Source organism: Schistocerca americana, chromosome 8 (genome assembly GCF_021461395.2).
Source record: "Schistocerca americana isolate TAMUIC-IGC-003095 chromosome 8, iqSchAmer2.1, whole genome shotgun sequence".
Taxonomy (NCBI): Eukaryota; Metazoa; Arthropoda; class Insecta; order Orthoptera; family Acrididae; genus Schistocerca; species Schistocerca americana.
In genome coordinates, this window is record NC_060126.1 from 510,139,723 (window position 1) to 510,163,242 (window position 23,520).

At 40.0% G+C, this 23,520-nt stretch overlaps 1 protein-coding gene across 1 annotated transcript in view; it reads left to right on the top strand.

The window, feature by feature from the left end:
• The window catches only part of LOC124544653 (UDP-glycosyltransferase UGT5-like), a 125,181-nt gene extending 105,641 nt beyond the window's left edge, over nt 1-19,540 (top strand). Inside the window, exon 6 of the mRNA XM_047123267.1 lies at nt 19,142-19,540. Within this exon, the coding sequence (XP_046979223.1) occupies nt 19,142-19,451 (310 nt within the window). The 3' untranslated portion in view covers nt 19,452-19,540. The remainder of the gene's footprint in view (nt 1-19,141) is intronic.
• The last annotated feature ends 3,980 nt before the right edge of the window (nt 19,541-23,520 follow it).

A 23,520-nucleotide genomic window follows, 5' to 3' on the forward strand; every position in this document is an offset into this window, starting at 1 on the left:
CTAGTCGCTTTGAAGTTCTCCTCTTAGTAACAGTTTGATAAATGGTTTGGACATGTCATTTCTACTTTGTGGACGTTTTCTTCAGTTTCGTGCATCAGCGTGCTGTTTAATAGCGGTAGTGTGACTTTTACACATATTTTTTTGCCAGTGGTGGCTTGCCCAAGTGGTCATCTCGTCGGGCCGTTTTTTGCTCACTCTGCGTTTGGCATTGCGTCGCGTCACTGCGGGGTGTTCCGTCCCAGCAGGGTTCCGCTTAGCGGTCAAATTTATTACCCACTTCAGTTACAAGGGCCTTCTGTTGGTCTCGCTGTCCTTTCCCTTCTCTCAATGCTTCTGCCTTGTAGGAACCGTGTCTTGCTAATTACGTCCTTTTCTTTCTTGATACTTCTTGCATTCCAACTTGTGGGTTGTTGCATCTCGTCCTTGCTGGAGTTTTTACAATGGTTCTCACAAGCAGTTTTACTTATAGTCATCTAACATATGTCTAGTACCTACATTATTTTGCGCCTTTTTTAAAAAGCCTTACAAATTTCGGCGCCCTTTCCATGTTACAATTCTAAGATATTTTGAGTCTTAACTTATACAAAAATCCTCAAATTCGTTTTATTTTTATTTTTTGTGTAGTGTCATGGTGTATAGCATTTTAGTATTTCATGCTTTTAGACTATCTACCCTTTATCCCTTCACCTTAATCTATGGTACTATTGGTGTTATTTTTGTTTTTGTTATTATTGAAACTACTTTCTTTTTCCCACCTTCCTCTCTCTTCATTCTTCTTTCTCCTGACGATCTTATCTGCAACATAATCTCGAAATTTTGTGCTGATTATTTACCAGTAATAAAATTAATCTTCAAACTTGTACTGAAAGTGTTTAGTACTGCCAGTCTTAGGTAAAAATACCTCTGCTTTATCTCGTAAAATACCCTCTAATTCTCTTTTACTGTGTTCCGAAATACCTTGAACTTCTTGCAATTTTTCGTCGATTTCTTTATGGACTTCTAACATGAGTTGAGGCGATTCCCCCTTTTGTGCAAACCATTCTAATTCTTCGTCCTCTTTATCTCGCATCATTCTTAATTGTTTGTTTATAACTGGTATTTCTTCTAATTTTAGCTTTTGCTCAAAGAGAAGTGTGACATTCCCGAATGTTGCGCTACCTTTCCCTATATCTATTATCGCTCGTCTCTCATTTAAAAAATCTGCACCTATAATCAAATCTACAGTTAGTTTAGGTATAATCACGAAGTTGGCTTCGATCTTTTGACCTTGATACGAAAGAGTCAACCTTGTTTGTCTCGTAACTTCCGCAGCATTGTTTCTAATAGGACTTCTTACATTACTATTACGTGTTTTCAGAACCGGCAATTCCTCATTGGCATTACACGGCATGAATAAATTTTCTGAGATCGCAGTCAGTTCACTTCCGCTATCAATTACAATATTGACTGGGATATGCTTTACCATGGCCTTCACAATTGGTTGAATTTGAAAGGGTTGGTTCTGTTCTTCTTCTTCTTGCATCAACGAATCCTCCACTGAATCATTCATGAGTCTTTTTAAGAATTTCCCTTGTGAATTCGAACTTTCTGTAGGATAAGCTTCGACTTCTACTTCTCTCTCTTTTATTTCCTCTTCTCTATTTCTTCCTTCATTTACGCTTTCTTCAACATCCTCTACTTTTTCCTCATCCTCGTCTATCTTCTCCTTCTTCGTCGCTACTTCCACATAATCACATCTAAATGCTCTAATTATCGCTTCATAACTTCCTTAATTATATACGTTGGGTTGTGTGCCCACTAGTAACTTATTTTCAACTTCTGTCGACTGCGCATTATCCTTATTGAATTCGCTTTCCCTGGTTTCCATCCCAAATAGCTCTGCAATACTCATTACTTCGTCCTTTCCTCCTACATTCGTTGTGCATGCCTCTGGTAATTCATCTTCCTCGTCAGTATTCTCCCAATTAATTTCGTCCCAACACGATATTGTTATTTTCTTGTCTTCGTTTTCATCTGGTCCCTGCGAATTTGTTTCTTCCTTCTTCTCCTCTCGTGATAAGATTTTTACTTCTCTGTTCAAGGTGCTGCAATTGTCCTGGGTCGGTGCGTCATTCTCTTTGGCATGGGCGCTTAGCTGTCAATTCGAACGTTTATCGGAGTTTGGTGGTCTTATCTCCACCTCTTCTACCTGTATTCTCTTTTCTTGTTCAGCTTGTTGATAGTGGTTTCTTTGTTGATAATTTGTCGGTCTATTGGTTCTCCAATACCGTTCCGGTTGTCGTTATTCCCTCTGCAATAAATGTTGCCGTTCCTGGGTGAATTATAGTTATTGTTCTTCTCTTCTAAGTCCATAACCGGTTCTTTGTTGAAATCTATTGTCGTTTCTTGGTGCGAAGTTATCGCATGGTTCGTAATTATTGTTTCTTCGTACTGTGTCTTGTGGATTCCACTGCTTTTTGCTTTCGTTTTCACGTGCGCTTCGTCTTTTTCTTCCGTCATCTTTCGAAAATATGAACTCTAGTTCCCTTAGAATAACTTAAAATGCTTCAACGTCATTGCCTCCGCGACCTACTAATGATTGCTGGTATTTCAATGGTAGCTTCATCGCGCATAATTTAATCAACTCTCCGTCACTGTATGTTACATCTAAGCACTGATTTTTCTTTGCCATTAATTCGAAAAATTTCACGGGACTCTTCTCTCCTGAATTTTCAAAATATGGGTTCTGTAATAATTCGTACTTCACTCTGTTCTGTGCTTCGCTGGACCAATATCGTGAGAGAAACTTTTCGCTGAAATCTTCGTACGATCGGCATGTCGCTGCAACATTCTGCATCGTTTCTGCGACTGTTCCTGACATGTGTGCACATATAAAGTCCAATTTGTGTGCTAGCGTCCAGTGTTCTGGTAATCCTACTCGGAATTGATCAATAAAAGTTCGTGGATGTAATGAGTTTCCTTCTCGAAAGTGTTGAAATTTTCTGACTGTGAGGAAATGATCTTTGTCGTACTTCGCCATAGTTCTGTATAAAATTCGCGATGCTTCGCCACTTTTGTTTCTGATCATTTCTCCCGTTGTTCTTTCCGGTTGCGGTAGATTCATTGCATATTGTCCACTATAACTTTCGCCTACCCTTGCGTAGTATCGTTGGAGTGGTACGCAATAATTTTCTTCCATCGGTTGTGAACGTGTAGCTGAATGCATTGCACTGTACTCTTCGCGACCTGGCTTTCCATTGTCACGTATGTTACTTTCCGCCTGTGACTGGAATCGCAAATGCGTAATATCTTCATTAATTGCTTGTTTTTCCGGTGCTGTTACAGATACGGATGTGGTTGCAGACTCTGTGCTTGTTCGATCCTGTTCACTACGCTCTTCAATGGTTTGCAACAACTCTGTTCGCAATTTCTGAAATTGTCGCTTCGTTTGCGCTACTATTTTGACTATGCGGTTATCATATCTTTCCAGCGCTGCTTTTGTGATACGTTTGTGTAACACACTGTTTTCAACAATTTCACGCGCTGTACCTGCTGCTTGGCTGGTAATTTCCTTTATCTGTTTCTCTAGTTTCTTGACTTCTCTCTGGGTGTTGTTACGTAATGCTTTGATCTCGTCCTGAATGTCATTACGCAATGTTTGTACGTCCGCTTGTACCTTTTCAGTGTCTGTTCTCTATTGATTGTGTCCTGTTATTAAGTTTCCTATCACTTCTCGAGGAAGTCTGGAATCCAAGATGGCCGCCGAGTAAGTGACGCCAGAAACCATTTCCAGAAAGTTAAGTGATTTAGACAGGAATATAATTTAATTTAACGCCGACAACTAATTAAATACGTGCATTAGTGTATCGTTTAGTCTTGCCGTTAAAGGTTTGACTTTTCTTTGCGTATTTTTTCAGAAAACACGAAAAGATCGTAACTTCGCGAAGTCGCGCTTAGGCTTAAATTTTGTAAACGTGTTTGTTTCTTATTTCGCGGTAATTTAACTAGTTTCTCGGTAACAAATAAGTAAACTACCGTAAATAGCGTATAACTTCATTGTTTTAATACAGATTTCAGAAAAACAGCGTAACTTTATATCAGAAACTTGCCTATATACATTTGTTTATAGGCCAAATTCTCGTAACGTTTTTGGAGAATCAAAGTTAAAGTATCTCGTTTAATTGTCCTTTTTTTCATTCCATCGAGTGAAATATATAATAAATAGCGTATACCTTCGTTGTTTTAATACAGATCTCAGAAAAACAGCGGAATTTTAAATCAGAAACTTGCTTATATACATTTGTGAATAGGCTTAATTCTTGTAACGTCTTTTTGATTTTCGGTAATTTAATTGATTTATTCTAGCTAAAGTATTATTTTTGCCATGAGTGAGAAGTGCCTGACTTGCCGTAGAATTGTTAGTTCCGGGGTTTGGTGTGATGGATGCAGTAGTTTTTTTCACTGGGGGGACTGCAGTGGCGTGGATGTTGGGAAAGTGGATCAGGCTCAGCAGTGGTTATGTAGGATTTGCAGCAGAGATAGGAAGATAGTGGAACAGGAGGGGAAAATTGCTGCCCTTCAGGCTGAGCTAGATCAGGCTAGGGAAGATCTGGACAGGTTAAGGAGGGAGAAGGGCAAAGAGAGGTGGGAAGTGGCAACAGGTAGCAGAAGGAACAGGCCTAGAACTAAGTCTGACAGTTTTGTGGTGAATGTCAAAAATAAGTTTGACCTGTTGCTTCAGTTAGAAACTGATGAGCCTCAAGCAGAGGCAGGTGTAGACAGGACACAACAAACTTTCAATAGGAAATTGAAAAAGAATGTAGGAAAGTCATCGAAAAGGAAGAAAGTTTTGTTGTTAGGCAGTTCTCATGCCAGAGGTGTAGGCCAACTTCTGCAGGAGGAATTGGGACCAGAATACCAGGTCACAAATTTTTTCAAACCAAGTGCTAGTCTGGATCAGGTGACAGAGGATTTTGGTTCACTCTGTATAGGATTTACCAGGGAAGACACCATGGTAATTGTGGGAGGGCCAGGGAACAGCATCGACAGAGATCTTGAGTACAGTATAGAGTGTGACCTGGTAAAGATTGCGTCGGCATCGAGACACACCAATGTTGAGTTTGTATCTGTCCTAAGACGCCATGACCGGCCTCATTTGAACTCTTCTGTTGGGAGAGTTAATTTGGAGTTGGAACGGCTGCTTGGGTCAGGTGTGGGGGCTCATATTGGTGTGGTTCCTGTTGATTATCTCAGTAGGTGGGACTATACCAGGCACGGCCTACATCTCAACAGGAAAGGGAAGGGGAAACTGGCTGGGGTAATAGCAGGAAATTTAAGGGGGGGAGGCACTGCCATGAATGGTAAAATACCAGTGGTTACAGGTGTTGGAGCAGTACCTTTTTTAGGATAGGTAAGACAGAAAGATGTCAAGTTCTACGAGAGGTCAGGATTGAAACAAATCTTCAGTTTAGGAAAGAAATTAAACAGCACAATTCTAGCACATTGGATCACCAATCACAGCTATCAATTATAAATTTTCACCAATCACCAGAAATTTTATCTCCACCAAGTTGTATCTCAGTCCTAGGTAATTGCATTGATGAATTAAAGTCACCCAACCCAGTTGACATAATCTGCCTCTCTGAACACCATGTGACCACTGGTATAGGAACTAGGCCTAAGCACAATGAGAAACTTAGACAGGAGAGTACTGCAAATGTTAGAATAAGGAAAGGTTCTCATAAAAGTATAATTAAAAATAATGTAAGTATATTTCATCAAAATATTGGGAGTTTAAAGAATAAAGTAGATGAGCTTCTGGTTTGTTTAGAAGATTTAGAAGCTGAGAATGAAATAGATATACTATGCCTGTCTGAGCATCACATTGTTACTGATATGGATAAGGTAAATGTAAGTGGTTATAAGCTCTCTGCACATGTAATGAGAGAAAATATGGAGAAAGGAGGAGTTGCCATATATGTCAAAAGTTATCATTGTGCAAAAAGTAAAGAAACAAAAAAGTTTTGTGTAGAGAAACATATAGAAGCACGTGCCTGTGAGCTTAAATCAAATAAAGGCACATTTATAATTGTAACTGTATATAGATCCCCATCAGGAAATTTTCATCTATTTCTGAAAAATTTGGACTCCTTGTTGTGCTATCTGTCAGACAGGGGGAAGCAAATTATTATTTGTGGGGACTTCAATGTAGATTCTCTGAAAGAGGGTAATAGGAAAAATGACCTTGAAGTATTACTCGGTTCTTTCAATTTGACACCCGTCATTGATTTTCCTACTCGGGTGGTAAAGGATAGCAGCTCACTGATAGATAACTTCTTTATAGACCAAGATAAGTTTAACCAGATAAATGCTCAGCCTGTTGAGAATGGTCTTTCTGATCATGGTGCACAGCTAGTTACAATATATGACATAGCTCCATTCAGCAATACTAAACAGTCCTCCAAAGTAGTACGTTCAGTCAACGATTTAACAATTGCAAATTTCAGGGAAAGCCTACAGCAGTTAGACTGGGATGAGGTGTACCGTGAACCTGATACCAATTTAAAATATAATTTATTTCATGACATTTTTGTAAATGCATTTGAAAACTGCTTCCCCAAGAAAATAGTTAAATATACTCGTAAGAAACCTTGTAACAAACCATGGCTTACTAAGGGTATAAAAATATCTTGTAACCGGAAAAGGGAAATGTATCTGACGGCAAGAAAGAGTAGTGACCCAGAAACTATCAAAAATTATAAAAACTACTGTGTTATATTAAGAAAAGTTATTAAAAAATCCAGGAGTATGTGTATCATGTCTGAAATCAGCAACTCTGATAATAAAATTAAAACAATTTTGAATATTATTAAAAGAGAAACAGGTGAACCAAGAGCAGAGGAAGACAGTATTACCATCAAATTGAATGAAAACTTTACGAACAAAAAGTCAGAAGTTGAAAATATTTTTAATAATCATTTTCTAAATGTTGTGGATATAGTAGGATCCAGGTGTTCGTTAGAAGATGCTAGGCTGTTAATGGAAGAGGCCATACCTATGCAATTTGATGCAATTGAAATCTCACCCACTTCTCCCTCTGAAATTAGGAAAATAATAAACTTACTTAAAAGCAAAAACTCACATGGAATTGATGGCATTTCCAGCAAAATACTAAAAGCTTGTTCTCAACAGATAAGTAAGATTCTCAGCCACCTGTGTAATAGCTCTCTGGAACAGGGCATTTTCCCTGATAGACTGAAATATGGTATTGTTATACCTTTGCATAAAAAGGGGGATAGATCTGATGTCAACAATTACCGTCCAATCTCCCTTCTAACAGCTTTATCCAAAATTTTTGAGAAAGTAATGTATTCAAGAGTAGCTTCACATTTCTGTAAAAATGAAGTACTAACAAAATGTCAGTTTGGTTTCCAGAAAGGTTTTTCAACAGAAAATGCCATATATGCTTTCACCAGTCAAATTTTGAATGATCTGAATAACCGAACACCACCCATTGGGATTTTTTGTGATCTCTCAAAGGCTTTTGATTGTGTAAATCATGAAATTCTGCTAGACAAGCTCAAGTATTGTGGCATGAGTGGGACAGTGCACAAATGGTTTAATTCATACCTAACTGGAAGAGTGCAGAAAGTTGAAATAAGTAGTTCTCGTAACATGCAAAGATCAGCACATTCCTCAAACTGGGGAACTATCAAGAATGGGGTTCCACAAGGGTCAGTCTTGGGTCCTTTGTTGTTCTTATTATATATTAATGACTTGCCATTGTATATTCATGAAGAGGCAAAGTTAGTTCTCTTTGCTGATGATACAAGTATAGTAATCACACCTGAGAAACAAGAATTAACTGATGAAATTGTCAATACTGTCTTTCAGAAAATTACTAAGTGGTTCCTTGTAAACGGACTCTCACTGAATTTTGATAAGACACAGTACATACAGTTCCGTACAGTAAATGGTATGACGCCATTAATAAATATAGACCTTAATCAGAAGCATATAGCTAAGGTAGAATATTCCAAATTTTTAGGTATGTCCATTGATGAGAGATTAATTTGGAAGAAACACATTGACGATCTGCTGAAACGTTTGAGTTCAGCTACTTATGCAATAAGGGTCATTGCAAATTTTGGTGATAAACATCTTAGTAAATTAGCTTACTACGCCTATTTTCACTCATTGCTTTCATATGGCATCATATTTTGGGGTAATTCATCACTGAGGAATAAAGTATTTATTGCACAAAAGCGTGTAATCAGAATAATAGCTGGAGTCCACCCAAGATCATCCTGCAGACATTTATTTAAGGATCTAGGGATATTCACAGTAGCTTCTCAGTATATATACTCTCTTATGAAATTTGTTATTAACAACCAAACCCAATTGAAAAGTAATAGCAGTATGCATAACTACAATACCAGGAGAAAGGACGATCTTCACTATTCAAGATTAAATCTAACTTTGGCACAGAAAGGGGTGAATTATACTGGCACTAAAGTGTTTGGTCACTTACCAAATAGTATCAAAAGTCTGACAGATAACCAACAAGTATTTAAGAAGAAATTAAAAGAATTTCTGAATGACAACTCCTTCTACTCCATAGAGGAATTTTTAGATATAAATTAAGAAAAAAAATATTAAAAAAATAAAAAAAAATAAAAATAAAAATAAAGAAAAACAAAAAACGCAAAAAATAAAGTTGTTATATTAACTTAAGTATGTTGTTAAATTAACCTAATTATGTCATGTATCGGAAAATTCGACTCGTTCCACATCATTACGAAATATCGTATTCATGATCCATGGAACTAGTATTAACCTAATCTAATCTAATCTAAAGTGGCCGCGCGGTTCTGGCGCTGCAGTCTGGAACCGCGAGACCGCTACGGTCGCAGGTTCGAATCCTGCCTCGGGCACGGATGTGTGTGATGTCCTTAGGTTAGTTAGGTTTAACTAGTTCTAAGTTCCAGGGGGCTAATGACCTCAGCAGTTGAGTCCCATAGTGCTCAGAGCCATTTGAACCATTTTTGAACTTCTCGAGATTCTTTTGCCTCGTCTTCAGTACGACTTAGGTGTAACTGAATTTTTTGTTTTGTTCTTTAATCTCACGCATTTGTCTCGTGGTTTCTGCATTCTGAATCTGAATTTGATTCGCTATGTCTCTATTTTGCCTTGTCATGGTTTCCGTAATTTGTTGTAATAATTCTGCGAGATTGGTGGGTCCTATTGCGTTTTCTTCCGACGTCGTACGCTCTGTGTTTTGACCGAAGTGTTGGTTCGCAACCGATTTCATTGAACTGTGCGGTGACACGTTTCTGCTCGAATTCCTTGTACTCTGTGGTGAGGGAGCTCTGATTACTTGTACTATGGGTTCTACGCATTCAAGACGCAAGTTAGAATCCTCATCGACTGTCTCTCTACTTTCCTGCTCCTCTGTCGTATGCTGACTTACGTTTTCTATACCTTGACGTACATTATCCTCGTTATGATGCATTATATGTCCTATTTCTCACGATACTGCATCGTCTATTGTACTGTCCTCTATTCTCTGTCCATTTTCATGTTGGGTCTCCACCTCAATTCGGTCAAGGTCTCGATCTGCCATTGCTAATCTTTCCGAATCCCTTATTTTCTGTTTTAAAAACAATTCACGCACCCTACTTCGAGTCAACATGCGCTCATACGATCTCACGCGTTTCATAAACTTTTTGTTCACACGACTTGACACTACCAAGACTGACAATCCATTCACTTACTTGTTGGATCAGAACCAACTTGTCAACGATGTATCCGCCACCTGTGCGCTTGCATTGAGGAGAAAACTTAATTCTAACCATTTTTAAAATTCATAACTTAATTATGCTATTTTCTCTGCTAGAATGTCTACCTATTGAATACTTTATTACTAGCTATCGCTGTAGCTACTGTTTTCGACTATGTATAACTTTCGGAAAAAAAATTTTTTTTACAAAAATTTTTCAACAAGATATTTTTCTGACCTAGTTAGGCATGTGGTCGACCTTCAATCATGGTATTTTACCATCCTGGCAGGGTCGCCATTTTCTAAACATTCTGCGTGGTGTCTGTTTGTTCTATATCGTGTCTCCCTACCACTTTCGCGCAACGACATTCTGAGTGTGTTTTTTAGGGAATTGACTAGTTTGAACCTGGGACCTGTTGCTGGTAAGGAGACTTCAGACCACACATGACATGTAGAATTCAGAAGAGTTCAGTGAGACTAGCAATGATATAACCAAATACCTGATGATTTCAGCGTCAGCTCCACTGCACTCCCTGTAAAGGACTCTTAATACCAACTCAATTTAGTGGAAGTGGTTCAAGGCTTTCCTACTTTCAGTTAGCTGGTAAAATAATGTCGGAAAAGCAGTTACGTTTACCATTGGAAATTTTATTCTACTCACAAAACATCGTTTATAAATTGCACTATTGATAAAAGGAAATGTTTTAATACAGGATGGTAAAAACCAACTGCGCTCAACAAAAATGTGAACGAATATTCCCTGAATGGGTTTCCAAGCTCTACAATGGATCGAAGGATGATCTATGCCTTATCACATCTATAATCTAGGTTTAAATTAAGTTTCACAAAGGAGACAACTATCAAAATGGTCTACAGCGGCCCTCAATTATCTTTAATTACTTATCTAACTTGTCGTACATTACAGTGGCTGATATGTCTTCTCAATAACTATATAACAGAAAAATCATCGAGTTTCAGATTTTTACTTCAAGTGGCAAATGTGAACACCAAGAGCTTTAATTGACGATCGACACTAGTATTACGTAAAAAGGGGATGTAACAGATGAGACTTCTGCAGTTCTGAGTGAAGCCTTATGCGCTCAAAAATGTGGCATCGCGTGCGTTCATTACCTTGTCGGTGTTTGTCAGGGGGCGGCGGCTGGCGCAGCTCCGTCCAGCTCGCCCTCTTGGAAGCGATTCTTTCCTAACTTCTCCTTACTACAATTTAACGAAGTTGGTTTAAAAAAAACTATCTGGCTGTGTTTTCATCTGATCAGTCAGAGTCTCAATGTTAACCTTAAGTTCTACCTACAAAAAATCTGTCTATCCAATGAGAAACGTTATACTTTTCGTGGTGGGTCAATGTTTTTAAAGTTTGCAATGTAACAGAGAAGCGAAAAAGTCTCACGCTAGAACTTGCGGGTGGTGTAGCCCTTTTTGTGTTATCGTAAGATCTATACTTTTCTTCTGGAGGGCTCTAGCTTTTAACATTGGCTGGGGGGTGGTCCTAACGTAACAGAGACGCGAAAAAGTCTCATGCTAAGAAACTTGTGGGTGGTGTGGTCCTAGCAGTTAGCTGGCGACGTGGGTGTCCCTCCGTCCCTTATCGTAGGGCCTTCCAGCTTAACACGGTTCTGCTCTCGACTTCTGTTCTCGTTTCTCCCCTCGTCTGCTGCGTCTTCTCACGGTGGGAAAGTTTGACATGCATTTAGGCATTCTTGTGTTAGTCTGTGGTATTCCATTTGCTCACTCGTTACTCGTATTACTTTGGTTAATTTAGTGTCACGATTTATTCGGAGCTATGTGACATACTACTGGATTTGCTTATCATGTCAGGGTTTTCATGGAAGGTGTTGGATATGCCTGACACCTTACAGTGTTCTAGCCTAAAATGTTTGAACCCTAATCCATGAAGATGGTCTGTCATTGAAACTGGTCGAAATTTGGGTTTTAAATTTAAAAAAGCAGCTGATGGTCAAACATGGATTTTACACATCACATCTACATCATACTCCGCGAGCCACCAAATGGTGTGTGGCGGAGGGTACTTTCGGTACCACTATCCGATCCCTTTAACCCTGTTCCACTCGCGAAAAGTGCGTGGGAAGAATGATTGTTGACAAGTCTCTGTATTGGCTCTAATTTCTCGAATTTGTTTCTCGTGGTCAATACGGTAGGTTCATGTGGGGGGAAGCAATATGTTATCCAACTTCTCCTGAAAAGTTCTGGCCCGAAATTTCAATAGTACATCCCTCCGTGATGCACGACGCCTCTCTTGTAACGTCTGCCTGTGGAGTTCGTTTAGCTTCTCTGTAACGCTCTCTCGCCAGCTAAACGATCCCGTGACGAAATGAGCCGCTCTTCCTTTGACCTTCTCTATCTCCTCTATCAGTCCTACCTGGGGATAGATGAACAGTACTTAATAATCGGGCGATCAAGCGCCTTATAAGCCACTTCTTTCGTGGATGAGTTACATTTACTTAAGATGCTTCCGATCAATCTGAGTCTGGTCTCTGCTTTTCCCACTATCTGTTTTATGTGGTCATTCCACTTAAGGTCGCTCTGGTTACTTAGGTCTACATATTTTACGGTAGACGCTGTCTCCAGCTGTTTGTCATCAAATGGCTCTGAGCACTATGGGACTTAACATCTGTGGTCATCAGTCCCCTAGAACTTAGAAATACTTAAACCTAACTAACCTAAGGACATCACACACATCCATGCCCGAGGCAGGATTCGATCCTGCGACCGCAGCAGTCGCGCGGTTCCGGACTGAGCGCCTAGAACCGCTCGGCCACCGTGGCCGCCCGTTTGTCATCAGTAGTGTAGTGTACAGTAGTGGATTTCTTTTCGTATGTATGCGCAATATGTTATATTTATTTACCTTCAGTGTCAACTGCCAAAGCCTGCACCATTCATCAATTCTCTACAGATCGTTCTGCAAATTCTTACTATCTTCTGACGTTGCTACAACAGCATCATCGGCGAATGGCATTATGAACATTCGACGCTTTCTACTAGATCATTTATATAAATTGTGAACAGCAACTGTCCTGTCCCACTCCCCTGTGGTACTCCGGATATTACCTTAATATTTGTCGATTTTCTTCCGTTAAGAGCGACCTGTTGAGTTCTATCTGCAAGAAAGTCTTGAATCCAGTCGCATGTCTGCTCCAATACTTATTAAGCTCGTATTTTTTTCATTAAACGGCAGTGTGGGACGGTGTCAAATGCCTCACTGAAATCAAGGAACACGGCATCAGCCTGAGCGGCGATGTTCACTGCTCTGTGGATCTCATGGGGGAACAGAGCGAGCTGAGTTTCTCAGGATCTCTGTTTGCGGAATCCACATTGATTTTTTATAGAGGAGATGTTACTTTTCGAAAAACGTCACAGTTCTTGCGCATAAAACATGTTCCATAATTCTAGAACAGTCTGACGTCAAAGATATAGATCTATAATTGTGTAGATCTGTCTTACGGCCTTTCTTGAAAACTGGAATGACCTGCGCTTTTTTCTAGTCATTAGGTACCTTTCGTTGCTTAAGCGACCTACTTTATATCATTGCTAGAAGGGGAGCAAGTTCTTTCGCATAATCTTTATGGAATCTTACAGGTATCTTATTTGGTCCTGACGCCTTTCCACTTCTAAGCGATTGTAGCTGCTTTTCAATTCTGCGCTCGCTTATCTCAATATTTGCCATTTCGACGTTCGTACGACGATTGAAAGGAGGGACAGTGTTACGCGGTGAAACAACTTCGGAAGACTGAATTCAGTATTTCGGAGTTCTCTCTGTTATCTTCCGTTTCGGTGCCGGTGTGGTCGCTGAGAGAATGAATAGATGATTTTGATTCACTTACTGATTTTAAATCTCTTAGGGTTTTTACTCAGGTCGGTTGACAACATCTTACTTTCAAAATCATTGAACGCTTCTCTCATTGCTCTCCTTACGCTCTTTTTCGCTTTGATCAGCTTTCGTTTGTCAGCCAGGTTTTTACTTCTCTTGAATCTGAGATGAAGTGTTCTTTGTTTACGTAGCGCTTTTGTAACACGGCTATTGATCCATGATGGATATTTCCCATCCCTTAAAACCTTACTCGGAACATACTTGGCTACGGCATATTGAACGATACGTTTGAATTTTTTCCATTTGTTCTCCACATCTTCGCCCTCATCACCTAATATTTGATGCTGACTGCTGACATATTCTGGAATTTGTATCCTGTCACCCTTGCTGAGCAAATATATCTTCCTACCTTTATTAACATTCCTTGTAGGACTCGTTGTCATAGATTCTGTCACAGCCTTATACCTTCCTCTACGTTAACTGATTCGATACGTTCAGGTCCGTTCGTTGCCAGGAGGTCTAACACATGACCCTCACGAGATGGTTTCTCTGACTCTGTGATCAAGGCAATTTTCGGACAAGACATCCAGAGCAATGCCACTCGAATCCCTGTCTCTGGTACTGACAGCTGTTACTAGTCACTCCCCCTACCTACAACCAATCACAGTACAGTACTCCCCGTCTCTAGTCAGTCACACTGCAGTATTAAAAATGTGATTTCAATATGCTGATATTCAAGACCATAAAAGCGGGTTAAAAGCTGTGAGCTGTCTGGGGAAGTTAACCTTGCATTACTGAACAACTGTTTCACCAGGCATCCAGTCTAGCTTACCAAATTACCAACCAGACTAACATTAATTATAATCTTCTAATAGTCATCTTACAACAACCGGTGATATATATATATATATATAAGAGAATTTAAATAAAAAGAAATAAATCAGTTTATATTTGGAAATTTATTTTAACATTGATCATTGAAATTTCAGCATGTTAAACTTGATTCACAACTAAACTGGTGCCTTATTTAGGATTGTGAAAATGTGAGATTGTAATCTTACGGAACACATCAAATATGGAGCCAAGATTGGGAGACTGCATGCAACACTGCATTCATAAAATAATACACGAAGAACGTTGAAACATATGCAAGAGCAAATTAACCACAACCAACCGATTCAATTTTCACCCAAAGAAGTTACGTTCGTAGCACAATCCTGTCCGTCATGAAATTCCCACACACTGGTATACCTAATTCATACTAATACTCTGTGAAATGTTCCCGAAAAGAATAGCTGAGGGCTACTTTGATGCTGACACCACATGCTTCACGTGGTCAACTTGGTTTACACAAAGAATGTAACTCCACAATAATTTTGATGATTAAAATAAATTAGATCGAAAATCAATTTACAAAAGAAAAACCTCGAATTGGTTACTATCGTCTTACTATTAACCTGATGGGTCAAAAAATTGTGTAAGCACGTGGTACTGGTCTTACAAAGTACACCCCACGTGGGTTCAACATAAAGAAAAGTTGCTATATTGAAAAATATTGTCAAGACGAGACGTTATAATCTCACGCACATTCGCATTTAAGATTGATGATCTTAGTTAGAGTTATGCATCCTCAACACGTGGTTCCACTTTACTCACAAAGTAGTGACAAAGCAACTACTGGAAGATATTCTGAACGTCACACGAGAATTACACTGTGTTGCAATTTAAGATGACATTAGATATTTTAGAGCTAAACCTGAAATAAAGGTGATTAAATTTTCAGTTAGGCTGAACTTAAGAAATCCATTGTCCTACGGACTTAGCAGAGACGCGCTTAGCCGGAGATCTTACCACTTCAGACGCTCGCCGCGGACAGACTGACCTGCTGGGCTCCTACCAAGGGTGCTTCCGTATACAAAACGGAAGTGACCAGAGGGGCAGCTTCCTATACCGACATGACAAGGGACGGACAGGACCATACTAAGGATAGAAACCTCTTTGCTTCTAGAAAAAGTAGCTACCTGTTCCGACGTTGGTCCTACTGTTCTCTAGCAGACAGGCTTGTCTGCTACCATCCAGCATGCAACCAGAAATATGTACATTTGTTCATTCATCCTCTCACACAGAAGGGAAGGGGGATGACAGTATCTTATCATATACATTATATAAAAGAAAGCGGATGTAGGTTCCGTATGAGACTGTGTGACATGAATTACATGTAAACTGTGTTTTAAAGTGTAGTAGTGTAACAGATCGTTCTTGTTTATGTGTAAAAGTAACACGTTTCACTGCTAAGTCTCCTCCCAGATAGTCAGAAACACCACAGTAAATTTAGAAGAGGAATTTATGCCGTAAATGACAACATATTTAAGAAATTAACATGAAAGGAATCCAACAGAGACCTTTCACAGTTTTTGACGGGCTATCCAATGGGCTATTTTACCACTAAACCGGAGGGGGGAAGGGTGCGATTGGGAGGTTTCCTTGTTAAGCAGTGCAGTTGTTCGGCAGCTGATGGAACACTGACGAGCTCTAGCGTTTGGTTAGCTGCAACAATTGAGATGACTTTTTTTCCTTTCACTCTGCTGTTCACAGAGCTACTTCTATTCCACTCTCGAAAGAAAGATTCGAGGAAGAAATTAATCTGGTCAGTTAATAACGAATACGAACCTGCCATAGTTGACGATATCCTTAAAAAGAAAACTGTTAAAAGAGTTACTGCACTTAGTACCTCAGTCATTGAGTCCAACCGAAAGAAGAAATTCTTTGCTATTCCTTTCTTGGGGCTCATCTGCTACCACATTCAACTCCTTCTTCGTAGTAAATACAGCTGTAATGTTGCCTTTTCAACCAAAAATAGTATAAAAAAAACTTTTTTCACAATTTAAAATCGACCTGTTCTCCTTTGAAAAGCTCTCGTGTCTACAAGGTTTTTTGCGACACTTACTCTTCTTACTACACAGGACAAACAGGACGTGCTTTTACAGTCACATACAAGGAACATGTTTTAAGAAAAAATGACACTGGCGTCCAGAATTCGTCTTTTTCCGACCACCTTCTGATTACGGGTCACGCGCCCGAAGCTGTTCACGATATCAACGCTTTTCACACTGAGAAGAAAGGCCGCAGATTGAACGTTCTCGAAGAATTAGAGCTTTCTAAACATCTTTCTCGTAGTGATGGTCTCATTCTTAACGAGCAGCTACAATTACGTAATAAAAGCTTCTTCAACGGTGTAAAGCCGTTACTTGATATTTGATTTCCCTCGTGCAGATACCGAAATATTTTTCTATCTAAGTGGACTAATAATTTTTTGTTTTTTAAAAGTTTATATTGACTGCATTTCATGTTATACCATTATTTTCTGCTCGCTGAGGTACTCAGCTCCCTTTGTATTTCTGAAATGGCGTTTTCAGCCTTTAAACTGTATTTATAAGCTCTTATGTAGACAATTTGTTACCGTGTCTCCTGCTGTCAGATAAAATTATTGCCTTTTACTTCATGTACAAAATAATGTTCGTCTAACATTCGGCTATTTACATTTTGAAGGCTAAGTAGCCTGTTTGTATTTGCGGCTACTACACTCATGCTCATAAATTAAGGATAATGCTGATACATGGTGAAACAACGCTCTGGTGGGCGGTTTCTGGGTTTAAATCACCTCGGGGTATGACCATTACGTGCATTTGACCTGCGGTCGTCGCACGGTGGCGCTGGCAGCAGCCCACATACGCAGACGTGTGTTGGTGCATGTCAGAGTACGGTGCAGCGAGTAAATGTGCAGACGTTTTCAGACGTGCTAATGGTGACTCTGTGTTGAAAATGGTTAGAAGAACATATATTGATGACGTTACGAGGGGTAGAATACGAGGACGACTGGAGGCTGGTCAAACACAGCAGGTCGTACCACGGGCCCTCCGTGTGCCACAAAGTGTGATCTCAAGATTATGGCAACGATTCTAGCAGACAGGAAACGTGTCCAGCCGCTATAGTACGGGACGTCCACAGCGTACGACAGCACAAGAAGATGGATATCTCACCATCAATGTCTGCAGACGGCCATGGAGTACTGCAGGTAGCCTTGCTCAGGACCTTACCGCACCCACTGGAACAGTTGTCTCCAGACACACAGTCTACAGACGACAGAACAGACATGGTTTATTCGTCTGGAGACCCGCAAGGTACATTACACTGATTCCTGGTCACCAGAGAGCCCGTAAAGCCTGGTGTCAAGAACACAGTACATGGTCACTGGAACAGAGGTCCTAGGTTATGTTCACGGACGAGTCCAGGTATAGTCTGACAGTGATTCTCGCATGGTTTTCATCTGGCATGAATCAGGAACCAGATACCAACCCCTTAATATCCCTGAAAGGGACCTGTATGGATGTCGTGGTTTGATGGTGTGGGGTGGGATTACGATTGGTGCACGTACACCCCTGCATGTCTTTGACAGAGGATCTGTAACAGGTCAGGTGTATCGGGACGTCATTTTGCACCAGTATGTCCGCCTTTTCAGGGGTGGAGCGGGTTCCACCTTCCTCCTGATAGATGATAACGCACGGCCCCACCGAGCTGCCATCGTGAAGGAGTACCTTGAAACAGAAGATATCAGGCGAATGGAGTGGCCTGCCTGTTCTCCAGAACTAAACCCCATCAAGTACGTCTCGGATGCTCTTGTTCGACGTATCCCTGCACATCTTCAAACCCGTACGACACTTCAGGAGCTCTGAAGGGCACTGGTGCAAGAATGGGAGGCTATACCCCTGCAACTGCTCGACCACCTGATCCAGCGTATGCCAACCTGTTGTGCGGCCTGTGTACGCGTGCATGATGATCATAGCCTATATTGATGTCAGGGTACATGCACAGGAAACAGTGATGTTTCGTAGCACATGTGTTTCGGGATGGATTTCTCAACTTATCACCAATACCATGGACTTAGAGATTTGTGTCGTGTCTGTTCCCTATGTGCCTATGCTGTTAGTGCCGGTTTTCCACGTTGTGTGGCACCACATTATGCTATTATCCTTAATTTATGAGCATGAGTGTAGATGCCACTCTTTGTGTAACGTTCACCTACCCACAGTTGCTAATGTGGGTGCCTCAGTCTGATGCAACCATAGCTCGACGTATTTGAGCAGCCGATAGTGGCTTGCCTTTTATGTATTCTGTACTACAAATTTTGACACTAAAGCTTTATGGCTTGATTTTTAGTTTAATGCGTGACGTGTAAGTACTGTTCATTTTTTGTACTGCTAGATGGTACTTATACTTAAGAAATTTTTCTTTCCTGTAATTTTGTAATTACGTTATAGCCCAATTTGAGAGTTTTATTTGTTATGAATACACTCATAGCAGTGCCGAAACCTAAGTCAAAAGACTCCTGTTTTGCGACAAGGGCTGCTATTGCTGTTAATTTTAAGAATAATGAGTAAGTGTGATTATCGACTGTAAATCCCCTGTATAGCAATACCAGTGGTCACAGTTCGATGTAAAGTCTGTATTTCATGTACCTGTTGACGCTCGGTGTGCAGGTACCGAGAGAACGCACAGCGGCTGTCCAGGATCTTCAACGACCGCCCGATGAAGCCGCTGGACGAGGCTGTCTACTGGACAGAGTACGTGATCAGGCATCAGGGGGCGCCACACCTCAGGTCCACGGCGCTGGACCTCACCTGGTACCAGTACTTCCTGCTAGATGTCGTCTCGGCGCTGCTCGCCGTAGCAGTGCTGGCTCTCCTCCTCACCAGAGCAGCCTTCAGGGCCGGACTGCGGCTACTGAAGCGGACTGCTGGCGGATCCAAAGCTAAGAGGACTAGTAGCAAGTCCACCAAGAGGGACTGACGGCGTTTTACGTTGTATTTATTTATCTCGTGTATATACCTCATGTATATAGTATCAAGACGACGAAATAAAAGGAATTCCTACAAATTTGCGGCGAAACAATGATTCAAAACAAGACTGACGATCCATCTAACAGCTTGTAAGAAACTGGGAGTATCTTCAGTGCCCTTATACCACATTTGACATAAGTATAATTTTGTTCTTCATTTATCTCGTTTTGTTAACAGTACGAGGGGCGTTTGTAAAGTCCACGCAAAGTCCGAGAGATGGCACCACCAGCGCGTATAGAAGTCATGTTTAGTTAGTAGCATCTTTGGAAAGAACGCACACCAAGTTTCAGCCATATTGGTCTATTTCTTTGTGGTGGCATTCGTGTGAATCAAGGAAGTCGAATGATTGTGCATGGGGGCTTAATTTTAAAATGCAATAATTTTTAGTAGCTGTATGTCCGGTTACGAAGTCTCGTAACCGGTTGGCCCTGAGTAGTATTAGTACGCAATCTGACTGCATAGAATAACAACAAAGAATGAAAGGAAATTTCCGTTAACACAATTGATTAATTAAGTCCCCAGCAACTATAGAAGCTACGAAACGACAAGGCACAAGTGTAACTGTTCTGTGTGTGGAAGTGTGATTCAACGTACACATCTGGCACGGTTCTTCCTCAATACGACAAGATATTTTAAACACCATTTACAATGAAGTAATTAAAAAAACCTGAAATACTATAATCGCATATAGAAACCAGAATTACAGTCTAATACATGAACACAAGCCAGATGCTTTGTTGACTGAACCTGTGACCAAGAGGCATTGTTATTTAGGAAATCTGAAATAAAAATTTTTTTGTTACCTTCATATATATTGACGAAAAATACACTGTGATCATTGCAACATCCCCAATCAAACAGCATGTGCTGTCTCGTCCAACAGAACAACTTCACACGAGATGCCCTCAATTAGTACTGCTATCGACACCCTCTCAACAAGCACTGCCCATGGCAACCTCTGAACTACTACTGCCTCAGTGGAGGCGACGGAAAAATACTCTTTGGCGCAATCTCTGGCGCTGTGACTCAGTGTAGCCACCTTTCAATTGTCAGAAAATGATCGAAGAAGAATTTCATGTGGTGATTAAACATTGCTTTATGAAAGGCAAAACGCCTCAAGAGACTGAAGAGAAGCTTGATAAACATTACGGTGACTCTGTACCTTCGATTAGAACATTTTATAAGTAGTTCCAAAATTTTCGGAGTGGCCATATGGGCACAAGTGAAGCTGAACGTTCTGGACGCCCTGTGGAAGTTACGACTCCAGAAATCATTAATAAAATCCATCATATGGTGATGGATAACAGAAGGGTTAAGGTGTGTGAGATTGATAGTGCTGTCGGCATCTCGATTGAACGGGTACATAATATTTTGCATAAACATTTGGACATGAGAAACATAACCGCAAATGAGTTCCGCGATTGTTCACGCTTGACCAAAATCGTAATCGTGCGATGTGTTGCAAGGATGCTTTGCAGCTGTTCAGGAAGATTCCGCAGGACTTGAAGCGTCGTTTCGTCACTGTGGATGAAACATGGATACATTACTATACTCCTGACACCAAACAACAATCTAAACAATGGGTTACCAAGGGAGAATCTGCACCACAAAGGCGAAGACCAGTCCTTTGGCCGAAAGGTTATGGCGACTATCTTTTGGGATTCGCAAGGGATATTCCTCATCGACTATCTTGAAAAGGGTAAAACTATTACAAGTGCATATTATTCATCGTTATCGGACCGTTTGAAAACCAAGCTGTAAGAAAAACGCCGGCGATTGGAACGCAAAAAGTCCGTTTCCATCAGGAATATGCAGCAGCACACACCTCAGCAGTTGTGGTCGCAAAATTAATGGAACTCGTTTCAAATCCCCCTATGAGGTGATTGCAGCAACAATTAGCTATTTTGCAGACTTCAACAATTCCTATTATTCGGAAGGAATCAACAAATTAGAACAGCGTTGGACGAAATGTGTAAGTCTAAAAGGAGGCTATGTCAAAAAACAAGAAAGGTTTGTAACACCATAGCTCTAATGCTCTACTGATTTATTTTGCTTTTGTTTCATTTAATGTTACATCGCTGCTGAGCTTCTGTAAATGTGTGTGATTGAATCGATAAAATAAAACTGTATATTTCTTTCTTTGCACAAACTTTGATGTCATGGTTTGGTTCTATGCAGTCGTTTAAATGCTTTGTCCCATTTGGAGTGAACAAAACTTAATGTATATAATTGTAATTTTGTGTGAATAATTTTTTGTAGAGATGTCAATATGTGTAAATGTTTTGTTTTGTTTAATGCATTCGGTTACTGTTATGTAAATTGCTGATCCTCACTTAGGGTTCTTAGTTAGTTTGTATGTAAATGGTGTAGTGGTTCCCCTCGGGAAAGGAACGGTGTAGCGCGCACAAATAGTGGTTGGCCTATGCAGAAAAGGTGGAACTGATAGTCAGTCGGGGACGAGCTACGAGTCCGTCACTGCCGTGTAAAAGGTGCATATTGTGCTGATTCCGAGAGAGGCTTTTCCTGCTTCTTTCCAAGACCTTGGATGGATGGATAAATAGCTGGAACTATTCTGGAATTTGTATCTATCATCGCCACCAAGAAATGACCGAGTCCAGCAATTCTGCCTGCAATTCCACCTACCAACATGCAGTTGCCACCACATTGCGCAATCATTGCAACATAATACTATAATGATGTGCAGTGAAGGATCAGCTTAATGGATGTGCTGAAATATAAGGTAATTTATATCTGAATTTATGTACCTACCGTGACTTTTCTCCTCATCATAACACCTCTCAGGGTCCTCTCCGTTTGAACTAAAGTGATTACCGAGTGTCCTTACTGAAAGTACATTAAAACCCAGTTTTCTAATTAATGCCCCTTTGAACATAGTAAAGAGAAAGTTAAAGTTAATGTGGCAAGAGAGTGAGTTAAAGTTAATGATGCTTGCTGAAATAATTTTCCTAGTAAAACTGCTTATTAATGTGTTGTTGCCAACTTAAAATTAAAATTTCTCAAGACTGAGGCTTATAGAGTTTTGCTTAGTAAATGATCACATTACTGCCTGTTGTTTATCGCAGAAAGTGAGTCAGTATCTTACATAAATGTTAATTTTATGTCTCGCGGTAGTAAAAGTGGAAAACCGCATAGTAGGAAATTATATGTTCATGATTACTAAGTGTTCGTCTCTCTTGTGTATTATAAGCGCATATTAACAGTATAACAGGATCCACAGTTTGTCTAGTGTGCTAATGCGAGATAACAAATAACGGAAAGATCTTTATTTATGAAAATCATAATCTATTTATTAGAAAAACAGTGATAAATAACCTGTCAGTGAATTTCAACTAACTCTCATTTTAAATAGTTAAGTATTTAACTGAGAGAGCCTTAACCTAAACCTGTGTACAATTTATGATCCTAGAGGGAATGTTAATGGTAGTGTTATAAAGACCACTCAGTTTGTGTAAGCCCTAAAAGTGATAGTGTTTTTCTGTACCTGTTATAATTTTGCAAATAGTTTGTGCTGCTCCAACTGTTAGTTTCAATCTTACCGTAAACGTATGAGTGTGTCAGAGTTCATTGCACTCGCGTGTGGCCAAGTATAGGTTGTGTTTATCCATTAAAGTTACTAATAACTATTTTCTTGAACGAGAATGTTAATCATTCTCTTTGCCTAGTTAGGCTGGCGACCGTTTTCGTTATCCATTAAACAGTGCAGATAGGCAATATTTTGTTTGTCACTGTTTAATTATTTACGTAATTCTGACTGTCATTTCCGATAAGCCATCTCCGTTAGGAATAACACAGTCAACATAACAAAATTCCTCTCAGAGCGTAACACTGCTCTGTTGCTTTATACCATAATTACTATAACAAAATAGTTCTATTTCACAACCTGTTTTTCAGCTTTAATGTTATGGTACAGTAGTAACAGACAGAAGTGTTATACGTGGCTTTTCCGTGACAGGACTGATTTATTCTGTTGGGGCATAGTACGTAACAAGCCAAGTTTG